Genomic DNA, 16,995 nt, shown 5'->3' with positions numbered 1-16,995 from the left:
TGTCACAGAAGATGAGACGTGGGCTCATTCAGAGGATGGCCGTCCCAAAATCTAACCATCTGTCAATGGAATGGCGTTATACGATATTACCTGTCAGAATCAAGACCAAGCAGACAATATGAAAATGCAAGATTATGGCAACCGTATTTTGGGATAGTCATGGATTCTTAGTAGAGCTTATGCAGTAAAGAATAAAAATGAATGCAACCACTTACTACACTACCCTGACAAAACTTTGAAGTACAATACAAAATAAACGATTTGGCCTTCTGATGTCTTGTTGTTGCATGATAATGCCAGATTCCAATCTTCATTCACCCTAGAATCGTTTGAATGATAACAGGCAGGTTATATATCGTTCAATCCATAATTCGATATGATCAATTTTCGCTTGACCCGCTATTAAAGAAGTTTCTCAGCAGCAAGGCTTTACAACAGATGAAGAGGTGAGAATTTCAGTTGTTGTTAGTTGTTAGCAGTTATCATTAAGGACTGGTTGTTCTCACTGGCAGCAGACTTCTATGATTTAGAAATGCAAAAGCTTATAGAAAATAATGACCCATGTTTAAATAAATATGGAAAGAATCTGTTGTGATTTGTGTTTTATAACAAATCGGGCTTTACTTTCCGACTAACCTTCGTAATTTATGTCAAAATATCAATAGCCAGAGTTGATATATAATATGTATTTCAAGGTTGTATCGATGAAAGCAGTTTAGTGAAAACTATATTTAAAATATAAAATGTCTTACCAAAACTTGCGTAATATCTATGATTTTCTGAATGAAACTGTTGCGAATATTATCTAAATTATGTAGTACTACCTTCTAGAAAGAATTTTAGTTGAATTACAAATAGAGTTGTACATAAGAAGAATTTACATCCTTATGTGCAAATCATTGAATTTTCTAGAATTTAAATTCTATAGTGGGGAAAAAGAAGTCTTTTATCACATACATGTCATAAATAGTCTTTGAGCTTTAGAAAGCTAGAGTTTCTCAGAAAACATCAGATTTTTATCGAATACACTCTGTATAGAGAGGATTCTACTGAAAGAATGAACATCCTGCATTATTTCAAATACCTTCCCCAAGGGAACCTGGACACCTTTATACTTTTATGCATAATATGTGCCAAAAGAACGTCTTGAAACTAAATTTAACCACAAATTCTCATAAATATTTAAAAATGTGTTTTACACAAGCTTATTTATCAAATCATATGCAAATTCAAGAAAGATTTGGTGAAGATCCATCTTTGTTTTATGGGTTCAAAATTCTAAATTTTTAGTACTTTTTTTTAAAAAAAGGCACGTTTCTTATATTCTTGAGATGAATTTTTCACGCTATTAAACTTAATCGATTGTTCATAAATCCAATATGAATTGTAGATTAGCTGTTAAAGTACTTTCAGTTTCAAGATGCAATAAAATGTTATAAGATTTGGTAAAGGTATTCAAAAAAATAATCAAATATCAAATAATGTTGCATGTAGGGATTGCAATACCGGACCAAAATTTCAATACCGGTATTCGGTATTTTTAAAATCTTAATACCGGGATACCGGTTTTAATACCGGTATTAGAAATTTTAGAAAAAAAAAAAGAAAACACAGGTGATTCTTTTTTTTTTTCTTTTTTTTGCCAGTTTTGTTAGAGAGTGTAAATATCACAAAACATAATTTGTACCTTATAAATTATAACAGTATATAATCACAAAAAAGTAAAGAAACATCTTATTTATTTAAATCACAAAAAAAGTGTAAATATCACTATTCAGTTTGTGGTACCATTACAAATTTTTAAAATGCGATCTAAAAAAACATAATGCATCAATTGTACTGTCATTAATCCTGAAAAGTAATTTTGTGTAAAAATTACCAGCTGTCGAAAACGCTCTTTCGGCATCTACGCTAGTTGGTAGTACTGTTAGCAATGCGCGATATACTTTTTCCAAGTATTTACCTCTAAATTCCTCATCTTCAAATAAATCGATTTCTCATCGGATGGTTTTGGATATAGCTAATTTTTAGCTAATTTTTGTATTGAATTTTGGTTCGTTGAAATTTTTTTATTTATCGCTTATTCTAATTTTTGTTCAAGAGACAATTCCTTTTCATTATCGACAGTACTGACCTAATCTTCGATAATTAAACCGAATTCTTCTGAATGGGGATAGGTTTGTGGGTAAAGAATTTTAAGAAAATTTACTCTAAACTTAATCAGATTTGAATTGGTTCTTTTCTTTTCTTCTTTTTCATTTTCATTTTTAAAATCACTATCATTATGTAATACCATAAGACATTTTCTATTTCGGTATGCCTTTCTTCTGTGCGATTTTTTAATGTAATATATAATTCTTCAGATAGTGATGTGTGCTGTTCTTTCAGTGACTGCAACATGAAATTTATTGTTGCATAGCTGTTAATAAATTAGAATCTCTCCGACATAATGCCTCAGTAGTCAGTTTTATTGGAAGTAGAGCTGATATAGTTCTGGATATTAAGTCGAATTCACTATCTGAAAAATTAATTTACAGGTTTAAGTCGATTATTGCTTTTTTGATTGGATTTCTCAGTTTCAAAAATCGTTCCATCATTAGGAGTAAACGTTCCAACGTGTTTTAGAATCTAATATTAACATATATTCTGTTTTATTTTCAGTTAGTATATATTTAAGTAAAATATCCTTTTTATAGGGGAACGTTTAAATATCTTAACAATTTTTCGAACTTTATAAATTATAGAAATCAATTCTTGATAGGTTAATATTTCATCCTCATTAGCAATATCTTCAACAATTACATTGTCATTATCTTCATTGTCAATATCACTCTCACTCTTTTCAAAGTTGGAATCCGAAGTTTCTATATCCACAGTATTTGGATTCTTCTGTTCTTTATTTTTTTGGTATAATACATCTATTAGTCCTAATTGAATTCCATGTGCATAGCACAACTGCTGATTTGCACCAATCACCTTTCCAACTTTTTTCATAATTGTTGCTGCATCAGTCGTTATGGATACAATATTTTCTTTCAGGGATAATCCATGTTTCGCTAATTTAGATTTAAGCCATTAATTAGCTAATTAATTTCTACCGTTAGGCAGACATAAAAAAAACGTATACTATTTTGCTATGTTCGCAATACCTGAACATATAATGGAGATAATTTAAAAAATTTCTAGTAAATACCGAAAAACAGGTATTTAAACTTGTGAATACCGGTATTACAAAATTGTACAAATGGCTCCAAATACCGGTATTCGGTATCCCGGTATACCGGTATTGCAATCCCTAGTTGCATGCTATCCATTCATAACATAAAATATTTTATATTCTATATAGCATCAAGAAATATCAGGAGGTGTTTGGAGCCCCGTAGAGTGTTATGTACTAGACGAAATATAACAAAATTTGGCCACCGTATACATTAAAGCATGTGGTTTCGATTTGTTAAGGAAAAGAAAAATAGTACCAAAAACACCGATAGGGAAGATTATGCCATTGCGATCAAAGCTTCATTATGTAATTTGCATATACGGGTACTTTGTGACACGATATAGAGGGTAAAAGGAAATGTTGCGGGAATTCAAATCATTCTGTAAGAATTCGCCCGTTGATGGCATTGTCAGTACATGAACGTGCCTTATTAGTCAAGCTGCTTTATCGATGCCAGCTGGATGAAAATCCCAGGGATGTCCTTCGTGAATACCGGCAGTTAAAACAGTTATTTAAATGACCGATGACCATAACTAACTTACAAAGAATGGTTGAAAGATTTGAAACAACAGGAATTCTTGGCGTGCAACCAGCTGGTGGATGTAAAGGTATCAAGCAGGAATAAGTTGAAGATTTTGCAACTGCCGTTATGTATCAGACGATAGCTAATGAGCAGGGTACCAGCAGTGCACGTTTAATTTCATGACAAACAAATGTCCCGTTCTCGACTGTGATGAAGATATTGTGTGAGATCCTGAAAAATTATTCGTATAGGATAACACCTATTTAAGAATTACTCCCAATCGACAAAAATACCCTATTAGAGTTTACTTCGAGATTTTTGGCTTGATTGGAAGTGAGCTGCCAATAGTCGTGTCGGATATTATGGAGCGATGAAGCTCACTTTCATGTGCACGGTGGTATCAACATACACAGCTGCCGCATTTGGGCTGATACAACTCCAACGTTTGTCAGCAGATCCCCGTCCATTCGCCGAAAGTCACAGTTTGGTGTGGGTTCACTGCTTCTTTTATCATAGGCCCGTACTTTTATGAAGAAATTTGTAGAAATGGACTAGTCACTTGTTCTGTCAATTCCGATAGATATGCAGATATGCTCTAGAATTTTGTAATACCTCAATTGCAGCAACGAAATTGTATCGATTCTACCATCTGCATGCCAGATGGTGCGCCACCTCACATCGGATGTCCGGTGAAAGATGTCCTACGTCAACATTTCACAGACACATTGCATTTCCCATGAACTGGATCTAAATCCTTGCGATTTCTGGTTGTGACGCTATTTGAAAGGTGTTGTGTATCAAAGACATGTTCCTGACATTCCTACTTTAAAAGATCAAATAACATTACATGTCAGACGAATAAAAGCTGATATGCTGCAAGCCACCATCAGAAATCTCGTATACCGCATGCAATTGTTGGGACATCAGGCTAGTGGTCAACTTGAGCCAAATTTATAAGTTGCAATAATAAACGTTTTTCATTGGTATTTGGTGTGTTGTTATTTACTATTTCCATTGGCAGTTATGTATTCTTTTTTCAAGCATTATACGCTAGTAGCGACAGGATTTCCCCTATCAGCGTTTTTTGGTACTGATTTTCTTTCTTGACGAATCGAAATCGCATTCTATAATGTGTATGGTGGCCAAATTTTGTTATATTTTGTGCAGATCATAACACGTTACAAGGCTCTGAGCACCTCCTGTTATTTCTTGATCGCCCTGTATGTATGTGTATATATATAAGTTAAGTAAAGTAAAAGTAAAGTTATTCAAAAAATAAAAAAAATAATCAAATAGCAAATGGTGTTCCATGCTATCCATTCATAATATAAAATATGTTTTATATTACATATATATAACTATAACTCATTGAACAGTAAATTCTTTCAACATTTCTATATAGTTATAATTTGTCAAGACATCACAGAATGTAGATCGAAATGCATTGTTTATTTTTTTCTATAATCTCATATTTATTATCAATGAAGCAATGACTATGATTGAGTTTACCCGATATATTATACAGGTTAATTATAATTCAAGTTACGATTCAAAAATCGATAGATTTAAAACTACTGGTAAGAATGTCTTTATATTGTGAGACAATGGAATTTTGTTTGACGAAGGAAAAAAATAGTTCTAAAAGGTGCCGATAGATGGCGCTATCAGGGGAAAGACCAAAAAGGGATTCGTTAAATACTTGAATATTGTTTGACAAAAGGAAACAATAGATTTCAGGGGTTTACTAAAAATTTATTAGCGATAAGATAAGAATATATGTTTATAGCGACAACAGTGATAATGACAGAAAAAGAGCTTCATGGAGCAAACACCTTACTGATGGATGGTTAAGGCATAAGTTGTTCGATAGGCCTTCCACCTTATTCCGCTACTAATTGGAAGCGCAAAACGATATGCTCCATAACAGATCGGGAGGTATCTGTACTGATACAATGGATGTGGTGTGTGATGCTTGCCTTCAAGTCTGCTAGATTCTCAATCCTCCCTTTGTACACAATATTCTTCAGGTACCCACAAAGCTAGAGATCACACGGGTTTACGTCGGGGGAACGTGGCGTACATGTTGTTGAAAAATGGCGGCTTATGATCCTATTTTCTCCCAAACGAGCACTCAGCAGCTGCTTCACAGGAGTAGCAATATGCGGAGGAGCGCCGTCTTGCATGAAGATTGTGCGATCCATACACTGATGCTGTTGAAGCTTCAGACGGACATGATTACGTAAAAGTACTTTATACCACTTGCAAGTAAAGTGCAGCTAACGGGACCCGCAGGTGATCTCCTCGAAAAAAAAAACTGGTCTGACAATAAACGTTGCCTTTATCACATAGTGACCTTTTCAGATGAAGAGGTAATGGCTGTAGTTGGAACGGATTCTCGGTTGCCCATATCCTACAGTTTTGCGTATTTACAGAACCATGCAAATGGAAGTGAACTTCGTCAGACCATAGAATGTTCCATGACTCTCCGTTGTCCACTTCCATCCGGGCAAGAAATCGTAGTGTAAATTCACGTGCTTCCAAGTCAAAAGGTAGCAACTGTACATTTGAGTTATCTTGTACGGATAACAGTACAACATGTTCCGTAGGAATTTACACACCATGCTGATCGGCATATCCAGCATTCGACCAACCCTCCATGCACTGCTGATTCCAATATCACTGTCAGTCTGCTCTTTCAATACTGTAGCTACATCTTCCATTGCCGAAGCCGAAATTGGTTTTCTTCTTCTACCCCGCTTCACGTCAAATGAACCGATCTCTACGAATTTAGCAATCCCTTTTCGCAGACCATTTGTGGTTATTGGACACTCTTTATGGATTTTACTGTCCGAAATTTCCTGTTAGCTTAAGTGCACAGTCATCAGTCTTACAAAAACGTTTCAAGAGCAGAGAGCGATTCTTCATAGTCAGAGTTATGATGAAGCATTCAGGCAAATAGATAGTGCCTTGCATTTTTATAGCAACTATGTCTGTGGTGCGCATGTCACGTATAAGTAATTCGCATATCTCCAGGCGATGTGAATCAGGGCAGCGGCACATTCTGGAACTATTTTTTTCCTTCGCTAAATAAAAGTCTATTGTTTCACGATTGTTCTGCTAAAATATCACGCCATTCTGACCAGTAGTTTTAAAATTATCGATTTTTGAAGTTGTAACTTTAATTATAATCACCCTGTATATTAATAATTATATTCATAGAAAAATATTTATTCAAAGCCAAAAATAAAGTATCTAATTTCAAATTCAATTCAAATTAATTACAGTGTATTGATAAATTTCGAAACGTTAGCATTGAAAATTATATTTTGATTTATTGCAACCTTCTCTTAAACGATTTCTTGGAGCGATCACAAAATGTTACTTTGAAAATGAAAATTTGTGTCAACAACTGTGAAAAAAAAACACGGCTAAAACTTAACTTTATAATCAGTACCAAATAATTCGTCAAAAACAATTTTTGCTATTCTGATCGAAGATATATATCTTTTTTTGTTAGAATCATTTTCTTTGGGGAGAAAAAGGAAACATTAATATTATAAGGAGTTTTTGACAATTCTCCAAAAAATATATATAAATATTTTAAATAAAATAGGGAAAACAACTTCGTGATCTGGAAAACTTTAATATTTACGAGTGCCCCAGACTAAGAATAATCGAATGTAATCCATTGAATGACGAAAAATATTATAGAAAAGAAGAACTCGCTTTAAAAAACAGGATTAGTTGGCAGTCGGGCTTTTATGTGATTTAAAATATACGGATTTATCGAAAATCACTTTGAGTTTTTTTCGGGAACAAAAACTTCTGGAATTTTGAGAAGTTACTCTGAAAAGGATTTAAAATCTTTAAGTGGCCTCTTCGAAAGCATTTGTACTAGGATTTAGCAACTGTGATGCATTTTGAACTTAGTTGGAAAACATATATTTATAAATAAAACATATGAAGGCTTATTTTGATCAATGAACAGATTATTCTTCATACTTTTAATGTCGTAACTTTATTCTTATTTTTCGATATACTGCCCTGAGTGACAAATTCATGAAAACTTAAAATATTTCAGTAAGATTTCTTTCTCATCCGACGTGTATTTCTTGTGGCTGTTCCAACGACGGCTGGCGCCTACTTAACGTCTAGGCCTGAGTGATTATTTTAAATCCAGTTCAATCTTAATAATCGCCCGGTTCAATCATGTTGATTGAATAGAAATAAATACAGGAACCCATCATATTCTAGATTATTATATTATTTACATATTTACAGTAACGGTTTAAAATATAAAACATAAAAGTGAATCAAGCATCTCGTTCATGGCGAACCATGCCACCTTCGCTCCTCGTCCTTATCTGTCTAGTCCACTTCCTGTTCGTCTCTCCTGGTTTTCACCCCCTCGGATACCATGTGACCTTTCCCCTCCTGACTGGTCTTGCAAGCTTCGTCGTTGGGAGCGGAGGAGCGGGTCTTACACGCCCCCCCTTGGAGAAGCACATTGTCACCTTAGAGACAATGCTGCGTCTTGAGAACTGGACGGGTTGCTTATCACTGATCATCTCTCACGGTAAAAGGCTGATCCTGAAATGAAACATAGTTCCAAGCAGTATTTGTCGCTACAACTAGGAAAGGAGCAGGAAAGAGGTGGGAGAGCAACTGATATGCAATTCCCAAAGAAAAGAAATAACACATACACAAATTCAAAACGTAAAGACAAACAAATATATATATAAAAAAATCAAATATGCACAAAATTGGTGATAAAAGTAACAAAGCAGATGCACAAATGTTTTTGTACATTTCTGGAAAGCCTTTCTTTCTTACTGCTGCAATGGCAACCTAGATAGAGAGTCTGCATTGCAATGTTTACTCCCCTTTCGATATGATATTGTCACATCGTATCTCTGTAAGGCTAACGACCATCGTGTAAGTTTTGCGCTGTGAGGCGTTTGTTGAGTGAGATACGTCAAAGGGTTGTGGTCAGAGATAACTTGAACACGAGCACCAAATATCCATGTGTCGTATTTCTTCAAGGCCTCTAGTACGGCGTAGGCTTCTCTCTCGATAGTAGCCCACCGTGTTTGAGTTGCAGTCAATTTCTTGCTGAAAAATGCAATGGGTTTTTCCTTCCCATCATCACCTATCTGAGCTAAGCAGGCTCCAACGGCTGTTGCTGAGGCATCCGTGTATAACTGGAATGGTTTATCCAGTTGTGGGGTGTATAATGAAGGCATCTTGACTAATTCTTCTTTTAAGATTTGGAATGCTTGCTCTTGTTCTTTGGCCCATGGAATTTTGTTAGGTACATTTTTCTTGGTGAGATTTGTTAGTGGTAATACTAATGAAGAAAAGTTTGGGATATAGTCCCTGTAATAATTTGCAAGTCCCAGCAAACTACGTACTTCTTTCTTATTTGTAGGTCTCAATAACTTCTTTATGGCGTCAATTTTCTCGGGATCTGGGGAGTGCCTTCCTGATCCGACGATATGGCCAAGAAACTTCACTTCCTTTTTGCCAAACTCACACTTCTCTAGATTTATGGTAAGGTTGGACTCTTGAAGCGTACAAAATACTTCCATAATGTGCTTTTTATGTTCTTCCCAGCTTTTGGAGAAAATGGCGACATCATCAATATATGCACGACAATACTCTCGATGCTTTGAGAGGATCTTGTCCATGCTTCTTTGGAATGTGCTTCCTGCATTTTTCATACCGAAGGGCATCACATTCCATTGGTACAAGCCAGAATGAGTGATAAAAGCGGTATAATGCTTCGCTTCAGGCTTCATGGGAATTTGCCAATATCCTTTGGTGAGATCTAATATGGATATAAAATTAGCTTTTCCAATTTCATACAATAGTTCAGTAACCAGTTTCATTGGATATGCGCCTGCAATCGTATATTTATTCAGCTGACGGTAGTCTACGCACAGTCTGATACTACCATTTTTCTTAGCAACGCACACTACGGGATGTGCCCAGTCGCTCTCGCTATGTTCAATGAGTCCTGCTTCTAAAAGTTCTTGAACTTGGCGTTCGACTTCCCCTTGCAAAACAATTGGGACACGATATGGAGCTAGTCGCTTGGGGACACAGTCATCGGTTACCTTAATGTTATGTCCTGGCACCTTGGCTTTCCCTGGAAACTTACTGAAACTGTCTGTGTACTTAGATAAGATATCAATCAGCTCAGCTTTTTGTTGTAATGATAACTCCTTTCCTTGATTATAAATTTGCGTTCTTATATCACGACTGATTTTGCTTTTCTGATTGCAATTGGTTGGGGCAGGAAATATTTCTCCAAATTCATTGTCTTGGTCATATATCACTCCGACTTGCTCAAGTCGTGCTATGTATGGTCGAATTTTATTGACATGAATCTCTTTATTCGTACCATCTTCCATCTTGACGAGTACTGAATGGGGTCTTGTAAAAGCAACAATACTCACTGGCCCGATCCATTTCTTTAACAGCTTATGAGAAGAAGCTGAATCCAAAATCAGAACCTTTTCTCCTACTTGAAAGGTCTTCTCACGAGCTCGCAAGTTATATCTTCTTGCATATTCTGCCTGGGTTTTTTCGGCATTCTCCATGGCAATGCCATGAGCCTTTCCTAAATTTTCCTGCAAATTTTCTAAATAACTCTCAATGGATCTGGAAACACCTACGGGGATTCTTCTTTTTCCTGTCCAGAAATCTTTCATCAGAGACAAGGGCCCTCTGGGTAACCTTCCATAGACCATTTGAAATGGTGACAGTCCTGTTGTACTGTGTGGTACTTCCCTATACGCGAATAACAGATATGGCAGATGTATGTCCCAATCTTTTCCATTTTCCTGGATATTCTTGCTGAGCATTTCCTTTAAGGTTTTATTCCATCGCTCAACTGCACCCATACTTTCTGGATGCCCGGGAGTAGCAAATCTTGGTGCGGTGCCGATCACTTTCAGGAATTCTTTAGTTAAAGTCGATGTAAAGTTAGTACCTTGGTCAGTGCAAACGACTTCAGGAAATCCTGTAGCTGTAAAAATTTTCATGAGCACGTCACACGTAGTTTTCGCAGTAATATTTCTTACTGGGATAGCTTCTGCCCAACGTGTACACAGGTCAATAGCGCAAATGATGAATTTGTGTCCTCTCCTGGACGGAGGCTCCAGTGGACCTATGCAATCAATGCTCCAAACTTCAAAAGGATTTTCTGGTCTGACGATAGGCTGTATTGGGATCCTATCTCTGTATGTAATTGCCCTCCTAACTTGGCACTGTTTGCAAGACTGACAAAATTCTTTGACATCTTTCTTTATTCCTGGCCAGTAGAATGAGTACTTTATTCTTTCCTTCGTCTTTCTCTCTCCCAGATGACCTGCCAATGGTAACTCGTGTGCTGCCTTAAGCACACACTTCCGTTTACATTCTGGCAACACTACCTGTTGCACCTTTTCTCCACATACCCATTCAGAGTGCGATAAGATGCCATCTTCAACTGAATAACCATTCTGTTGGGAACTGCCAAATGCCCATGCCGTCTTCAGAGAGTTATCTTCTTTTTGTAACTTCGAGAAACAAATTTTCTCCTCCAATGGACTTTCTTCATTATCTTCTTGATTTGGCTCTTCATGGACAGGTTGCTCCGAATCTACATTCTTTATCACGGGTAATAAGGTATGTGCCTCTATTTTCTTACATAATGCTTCGTATGTAGTCGAGGAGATCAGCATGTCGCTTATTAGTTTCTTCGATGCTGCACAAGTAACAGGAACATTGCCATGCTTCCCATCATTAATTTTTACATTGATAGTAACTAATGGGGCAAGTTCTTCTTCCCCAAAGGCTGATATAATTTTTATGCTGCCCTCTCCTTGTTTAGAGCAAGAATCAATTATATCCTGTCTGATGACGGTGATTTCAGCACCTGTATCCACGATACCTTCAAATGTATTGTCTTCAATTTTCACTGGTATTTTCTGTAAAGGGCTAATGCGTGTTATTTCTTTTTCTGGTGCCTTTAACTGTGTTGTGAGAATCGTACCTTCATCAGTCTGATTTTCAGCAACATTCTCTGGAAGTCTCTGTGGTCCACTTTTCTCGCTTGTCGTTTCTACCAAACGTCTTGTCACGCGGTTAATCCTTGAGAAATTCTTCATCTTAGCTAGATTTGGGCACTGGGCTCTTAAATGTTGCGATGATCCGCACTCGAAACATTGACGCCGATCGGAGCGTTCTTGCTTCCAATTCCGAGGACTACTCGGTCTTTTATAATCAGTGTTCATTGCATTTTTGTCATGGACAATAGGATTTCTCTTTTCAAAATTCCCGTTTACTCGTGTCCTGCCATTACTAGGAATATGTCCAGTTTTTGAGCTTCTCCTTACACCGTCATAATCATCGAGGAGATCGGCTAACTTAGATGAAGACGAGATTTTTGTCCATGTGTCAACAAAATGTTCCCGAACTTCATTTCCAACTCTTCTTTTCATCTGATCTACAACCATCAGATCCTTCAACGAGTCGAAATCCGTTACGTTAACACCATCCAACCACTCCTCCAAGAAGCTTCTCAACTCAAAGGCCAGATCCCTCCATGAACTTTCCATTCTCTTTTGATGTTGCACAAACCGCAATCGAAAGGTTTCTGCACTCAATTTAAATCGTCGTAAGAGTAATTCCTTTACGTACTCGTAAACGTTAGATTCCTCTTCAGGTTCCCTTGCTATTATTTGAACAACCTCTGATGGAAGAAGTGGCATTAATTGGGTGACCCAATCTGTTTTATCAATCCTTAATCGTTTAGCTTGGCGCTCAAATATGACTAAGTAAAGACTTATATCATCATTTTTGGAATCAAATTTCTGAAGTATCTTTTGTAACTCTGAAGAATTATGTTTGGTGTTCATTTCATTATTCTCTGACATTAGGGATTGAGTTTCAATCGAAGTTTGCAATTTAATTTTCTCTAACTCAAATTGCCTCTCTTTTTCCTGTCTTTCCAAATTTTCTTTTTCTTGTCTCCTCTCCACAATACCCTCTAAAACACCCTTTACAAACTCTTCCTCGTATTCGTTAGAATTTAAAATCAATTTTCTAAGATTAGCAATCGTGAGATTCCCATCAATCTCTTCACCTAACTCACTAGCTAATTCCTGAAGATCACACTTCCTAGCTTTAGCTATGAATGCCATTATTCCAATTCAACAAAATAAAGAATTCTGCATAAAAATGAATGGTATACAAATAAAATAACACAAATCAAAATACTGGCTTATATTAAGTTAAAAGGTAAAGGATCTGTTAAAGCAGAAAACAAAACAGCAATTCTAGCTTCATTAAAGGAATTCTCCTTTTCGTTTCCTTAGAAGTATAGCTTAAATACTTATATGGCTACTATCAGACTCAAACTAAAATACTAGGTTATAAAAAAGAATGGTGAAATAATCAAATTTAACTAATAATGAAATTAATAATATTTAACAAAACATTCAATTAACTTTAGCACTTAATGAAAATATGAATTCATACGAGTATTTCTGCAGATTAATCATGTACCAAAATCACAGCATAACTCATCAATCAAACAAACAGAGATAATTAACATTCGTTTACCTTATTAAATAAAACACAATAACATAAAAATGAATTAAAAAAATAATCCAGATTTAATATTCAACATTCAAAACAATATTCAATTAACCAGGATTTCTTGCTATACTTTTTAAGCTTGTTGCTTAAATATAAAATAATCCAATAATGATTATAATAGCAAATATAATACTAGATATATCAGAAATACACGTGGTGTAAGAATAGGTTTACAGATACACTTGATGTGCTATCTTTTAACTACTTTTAATTTATTCTAAGAGCACTGCTTCTTTCTACAAGGTCTTCCCAATTATAAAATACAATTCTATAATATTATATTATCGTTGTCTCGAAACGCACTGCCACAAAAACTCCTTAACCAATATTTGACGCTGTTGCGATAAATATTCGAACAAATGTAACACTGACGTGTTTTAAAAATTAACGCTGAAGCGTTCACAAATTTAACGTTGATGTGTTCAGAAAATTAACACTGATGTGTTCTCACATTTAACACTGACGTGTTCTCTCAAACTAACACTGATGTGTTCTCTCAAACTAACACTGATGTGTTCAAAAATTTAACTCTGATGAGTTCACAAATTTAAAAATGATGTGTTCACGAATTTAACACTGATGTGTTCTCACATTTAACACTGATGTGTTCTCTCAAACTAACACTGATGTGTTCTCTCAAACTAACACTGATGTGCTCTGAAAACTAACACTGATGTGTTCACAACAAAAAAAAATGGCGCTGATGTGCACGTTTCTGAGACAAACGATAAATATTTTCAATTCAATGGGAAAAGCATTTACAATAATAAAAATAAGCTCTCACCTCTAACCTTTTGTAGGCACACTCTAGTAGATATTCCAACATTTCCTTGGTAGGATCCTGCCGACTACGCCAGTAAGATTTCTTACTCATCCGACGTGTATTTCTTGTGGCTGTTCCAACGACGGCTGGCGCCTACTTAACGTCTAGGCCTGAGTGATTATTTTAAATCCAGTTCAATCTTAATAATCGCCCGGTTCAATCATGTTGATTGAATAGAAATAAATACAGGAACCCATCATATTCTAGATTATTATATTATTTACATATTTACAGTAACGGTTTAAAATATAAAACATAAAAGTGAATCAAGCATCTCGTTCATGGCGAACCATGCCACCTTCGCTCCTCGTCCTTATCTGTCTAGTCCACTTCCTGTTCGTCTCTCCTGGTTTTCACCCCCTCGGATACCATGTGACCTTTCCCCTCCTGACTGGTCTTGCAAGCTTCGTCGTTGGGAGCGGAGGAGCGGGTCTTACAATTTCCTTTATTGACTTTTCAAATTCTGTTTTAGAAGACTTAAGCAAGTTTTTTGAATTATAACACTCAAATAAAAATATGAATTATATATATATATATATATATATATATATATATATATATATATATATATATATATATTAGAAAGAAAATTAAATGCCTGAATGTCATGCTTATTATAATATAACTTATTCTTAAATAGTTTATTATTATTAAACAACTTCCATCAGCGTGATATTAGTTAAGTATAACTAAGATTTATTAAAATGCTCTAATAAGTAAATAATATTTCGTATGAAACAAGTATTTGGCAATATGCGGTAGTGCGAATTTTTAAAGCATCTTGTTCTAAAAATTAAAAATAGGACAGCGTGAATACATATTTCCTATTATGTTTTATTAAATATTACGGATTGGATAATGTTTCAGACACCACTAAAATTAATTATATCTTAAAATAATTCATGTTTTATGTATGAAGTATACGTATCTTGGGAGTGAAATATCACAATTTCTAAAAGAGTCGGCTCTCAATATATTTGATTGCAAAATTGCTTAGAAAGTGATTTTAATTTTCCCATTTTTCTTTTTGAAGTTAAAAATATCAACTAGAGAAATTTAAAATGAAGAAAATTATTAAATTTCAGCAATGGAATTTATAAAAAATTGTAAATATTTTCCCTTATTGAATACAGTTAAATGGAAACTGTTATGTTATAACAACTCTTATTTTTCATTTTAAAATCAAACTTGGAATCTTATTTCTTCATTTAATTACTTTGTAATATCAGTACAACAAATACACATCATTGAATACAATTCCTTCTAATGTAATTAAAAAAAAACATTGTGTACTTAGTTTTATGTCAGGGAAATCAATTTTTACAAAGGCAGACATTTACTATTATTGCTTATGATTTGCATAAAAATATTATTTCCTAATTAAGATATAAATTGTAACTTTTATAGTTATGAATTAATGAGTTTGAATAAAATATTTGATTTGAACTTTTATGAATTTAATTTAAATAAATATTTATCATTTCAAAAACGTTTCTCATTTTGCAAAGTTTTAAATAAACGCTAAAATACTTTGAAAATGATTTCCACACTCTATTTAATTTTATTGGTACTGAATTTTACCGGAACAGACCATTAAAATCTACCCATTTAAAAAACGGAAAAAAAAATACTTTGATTTTTTTTTCAACTTTACTGAACAATTTTTTTAAAGCTTTACTGAAAACACAAATTCCAGATAGTTCATTTGATGTTATGTATGCTTCTACCTAACCAACTAATAAATTCAAAAAAAAAAAAAAAAATACTCATTTAAAATTCAAAGCTTTGTGTGAAAAAAAAAGATTCATGGCAAAGCAAGATGGTGTAAAAACCAATTTACTGACTAACAAACAAAAAGAAAACGACAATAAAAAAATGAGCTACAGTAATCCGATCTCGAATTTGGCAAGCACCTAAAAACGCAATGGAGCACAAGGATACTGAAAGTAAGTAAACTTGAAGTAAAAGGATCATTAAGCTTATGCTGTTCGCTGGTTGCGCAATTGGTTTCTCCAGTACTTATTTTAAAATGTAATTTTTCTTTCCTGTACAAAATAAAATTGAGTTTATTTTTTTTTAAAGTGTTACTTTTTAATTTTTGGTTCATCTATTTATGAGAAGAACCGACCCTTGAAATTTCCTATAACCCTTCTGACATTTAGTGGGCATTTTTCGATGTGGTATTCTTAGAAGTAACAAAAATGGTGCTTCGTTACGGAAATACGGAATAAGCAGTTGATCAAATAATTGATTATGATTAGAACTCGATTTTTATTGCTACTTAGAAAATGTATTTATATATATATATATATTGTTGCGTGTTATGTTAAACATATATTTATTGTTACACGGAAAACAAAAGACAACCAAATGCTAAATCTGAGTTTTCTTTGATAAATTTTTATACTTCAAAGATTCGGGCAAATGGAAAGCCCATTCCATCTTTTTACATTCTCCTACTCGAAATATGGAAAAAATCAGTCTCAATGAATCAATTTAAACAAAACACATTTTTGGAATGATATCTGTCTGTCTTTTTATCTTATTGTAAATACATTAACTAAAAAAGTTTTCTTCTAGACGAAAGAAATGTTTATTGTGGCCTTATGTATGTAACGAAATGTGTATTGTGGTTTCAGTTGTCTGAATAAAAATCATACAAAATTCCTATCAAGGAACATGAATTTTATGAGGGAGGAAAAATTTGATAATACTTTTATTAAAAAATACATATGAAAAATATTTGTCTACCTTTTTGTCTCATTACAAACACTTTAATTAAAA

General features: G+C 34.3%; 1 protein-coding gene across 1 annotated transcript; it reads right to left on the bottom strand.

The window, feature by feature from the left end:
• Window positions 1–7,991: 7,991 nt before the first annotated feature.
• LOC129962861 (uncharacterized) lies at window positions 7,992–12,931 on the bottom strand. The gene has a single exon (XM_056076860.1). It carries the CDS (start codon window positions 12,929–12,931, stop codon window positions 8,573–8,575), a length of 4,359 nt encoding a protein of 1,452 aa, XP_055932835.1. The 3' UTR covers window positions 7,992–8,572.
• Between the last annotated feature and the right edge of the window lie 4,064 nt (window positions 12,932–16,995).

Source organism: Argiope bruennichi, chromosome 3 (assembly GCF_947563725.1).
Source record: "Argiope bruennichi chromosome 3, qqArgBrue1.1, whole genome shotgun sequence".
Lineage (NCBI taxonomy): Eukaryota > Metazoa > Arthropoda > Arachnida > Araneae > Araneidae > Argiope > Argiope bruennichi.
The sequence above is the reverse complement of the archived record's forward strand: the minus strand, read 5'-3'. Positions and strand labels throughout refer to the sequence as shown.

Bases quoted from the DNA above. Each gene is read 5' to 3' on its own strand.
- LOC129962861 (XM_056076860.1), bottom strand. From the start codon at position 12,931: ATGGCATTCATAGCTAAAGCTAGGAAGTGTGATCTTCAGGAATTAGCT.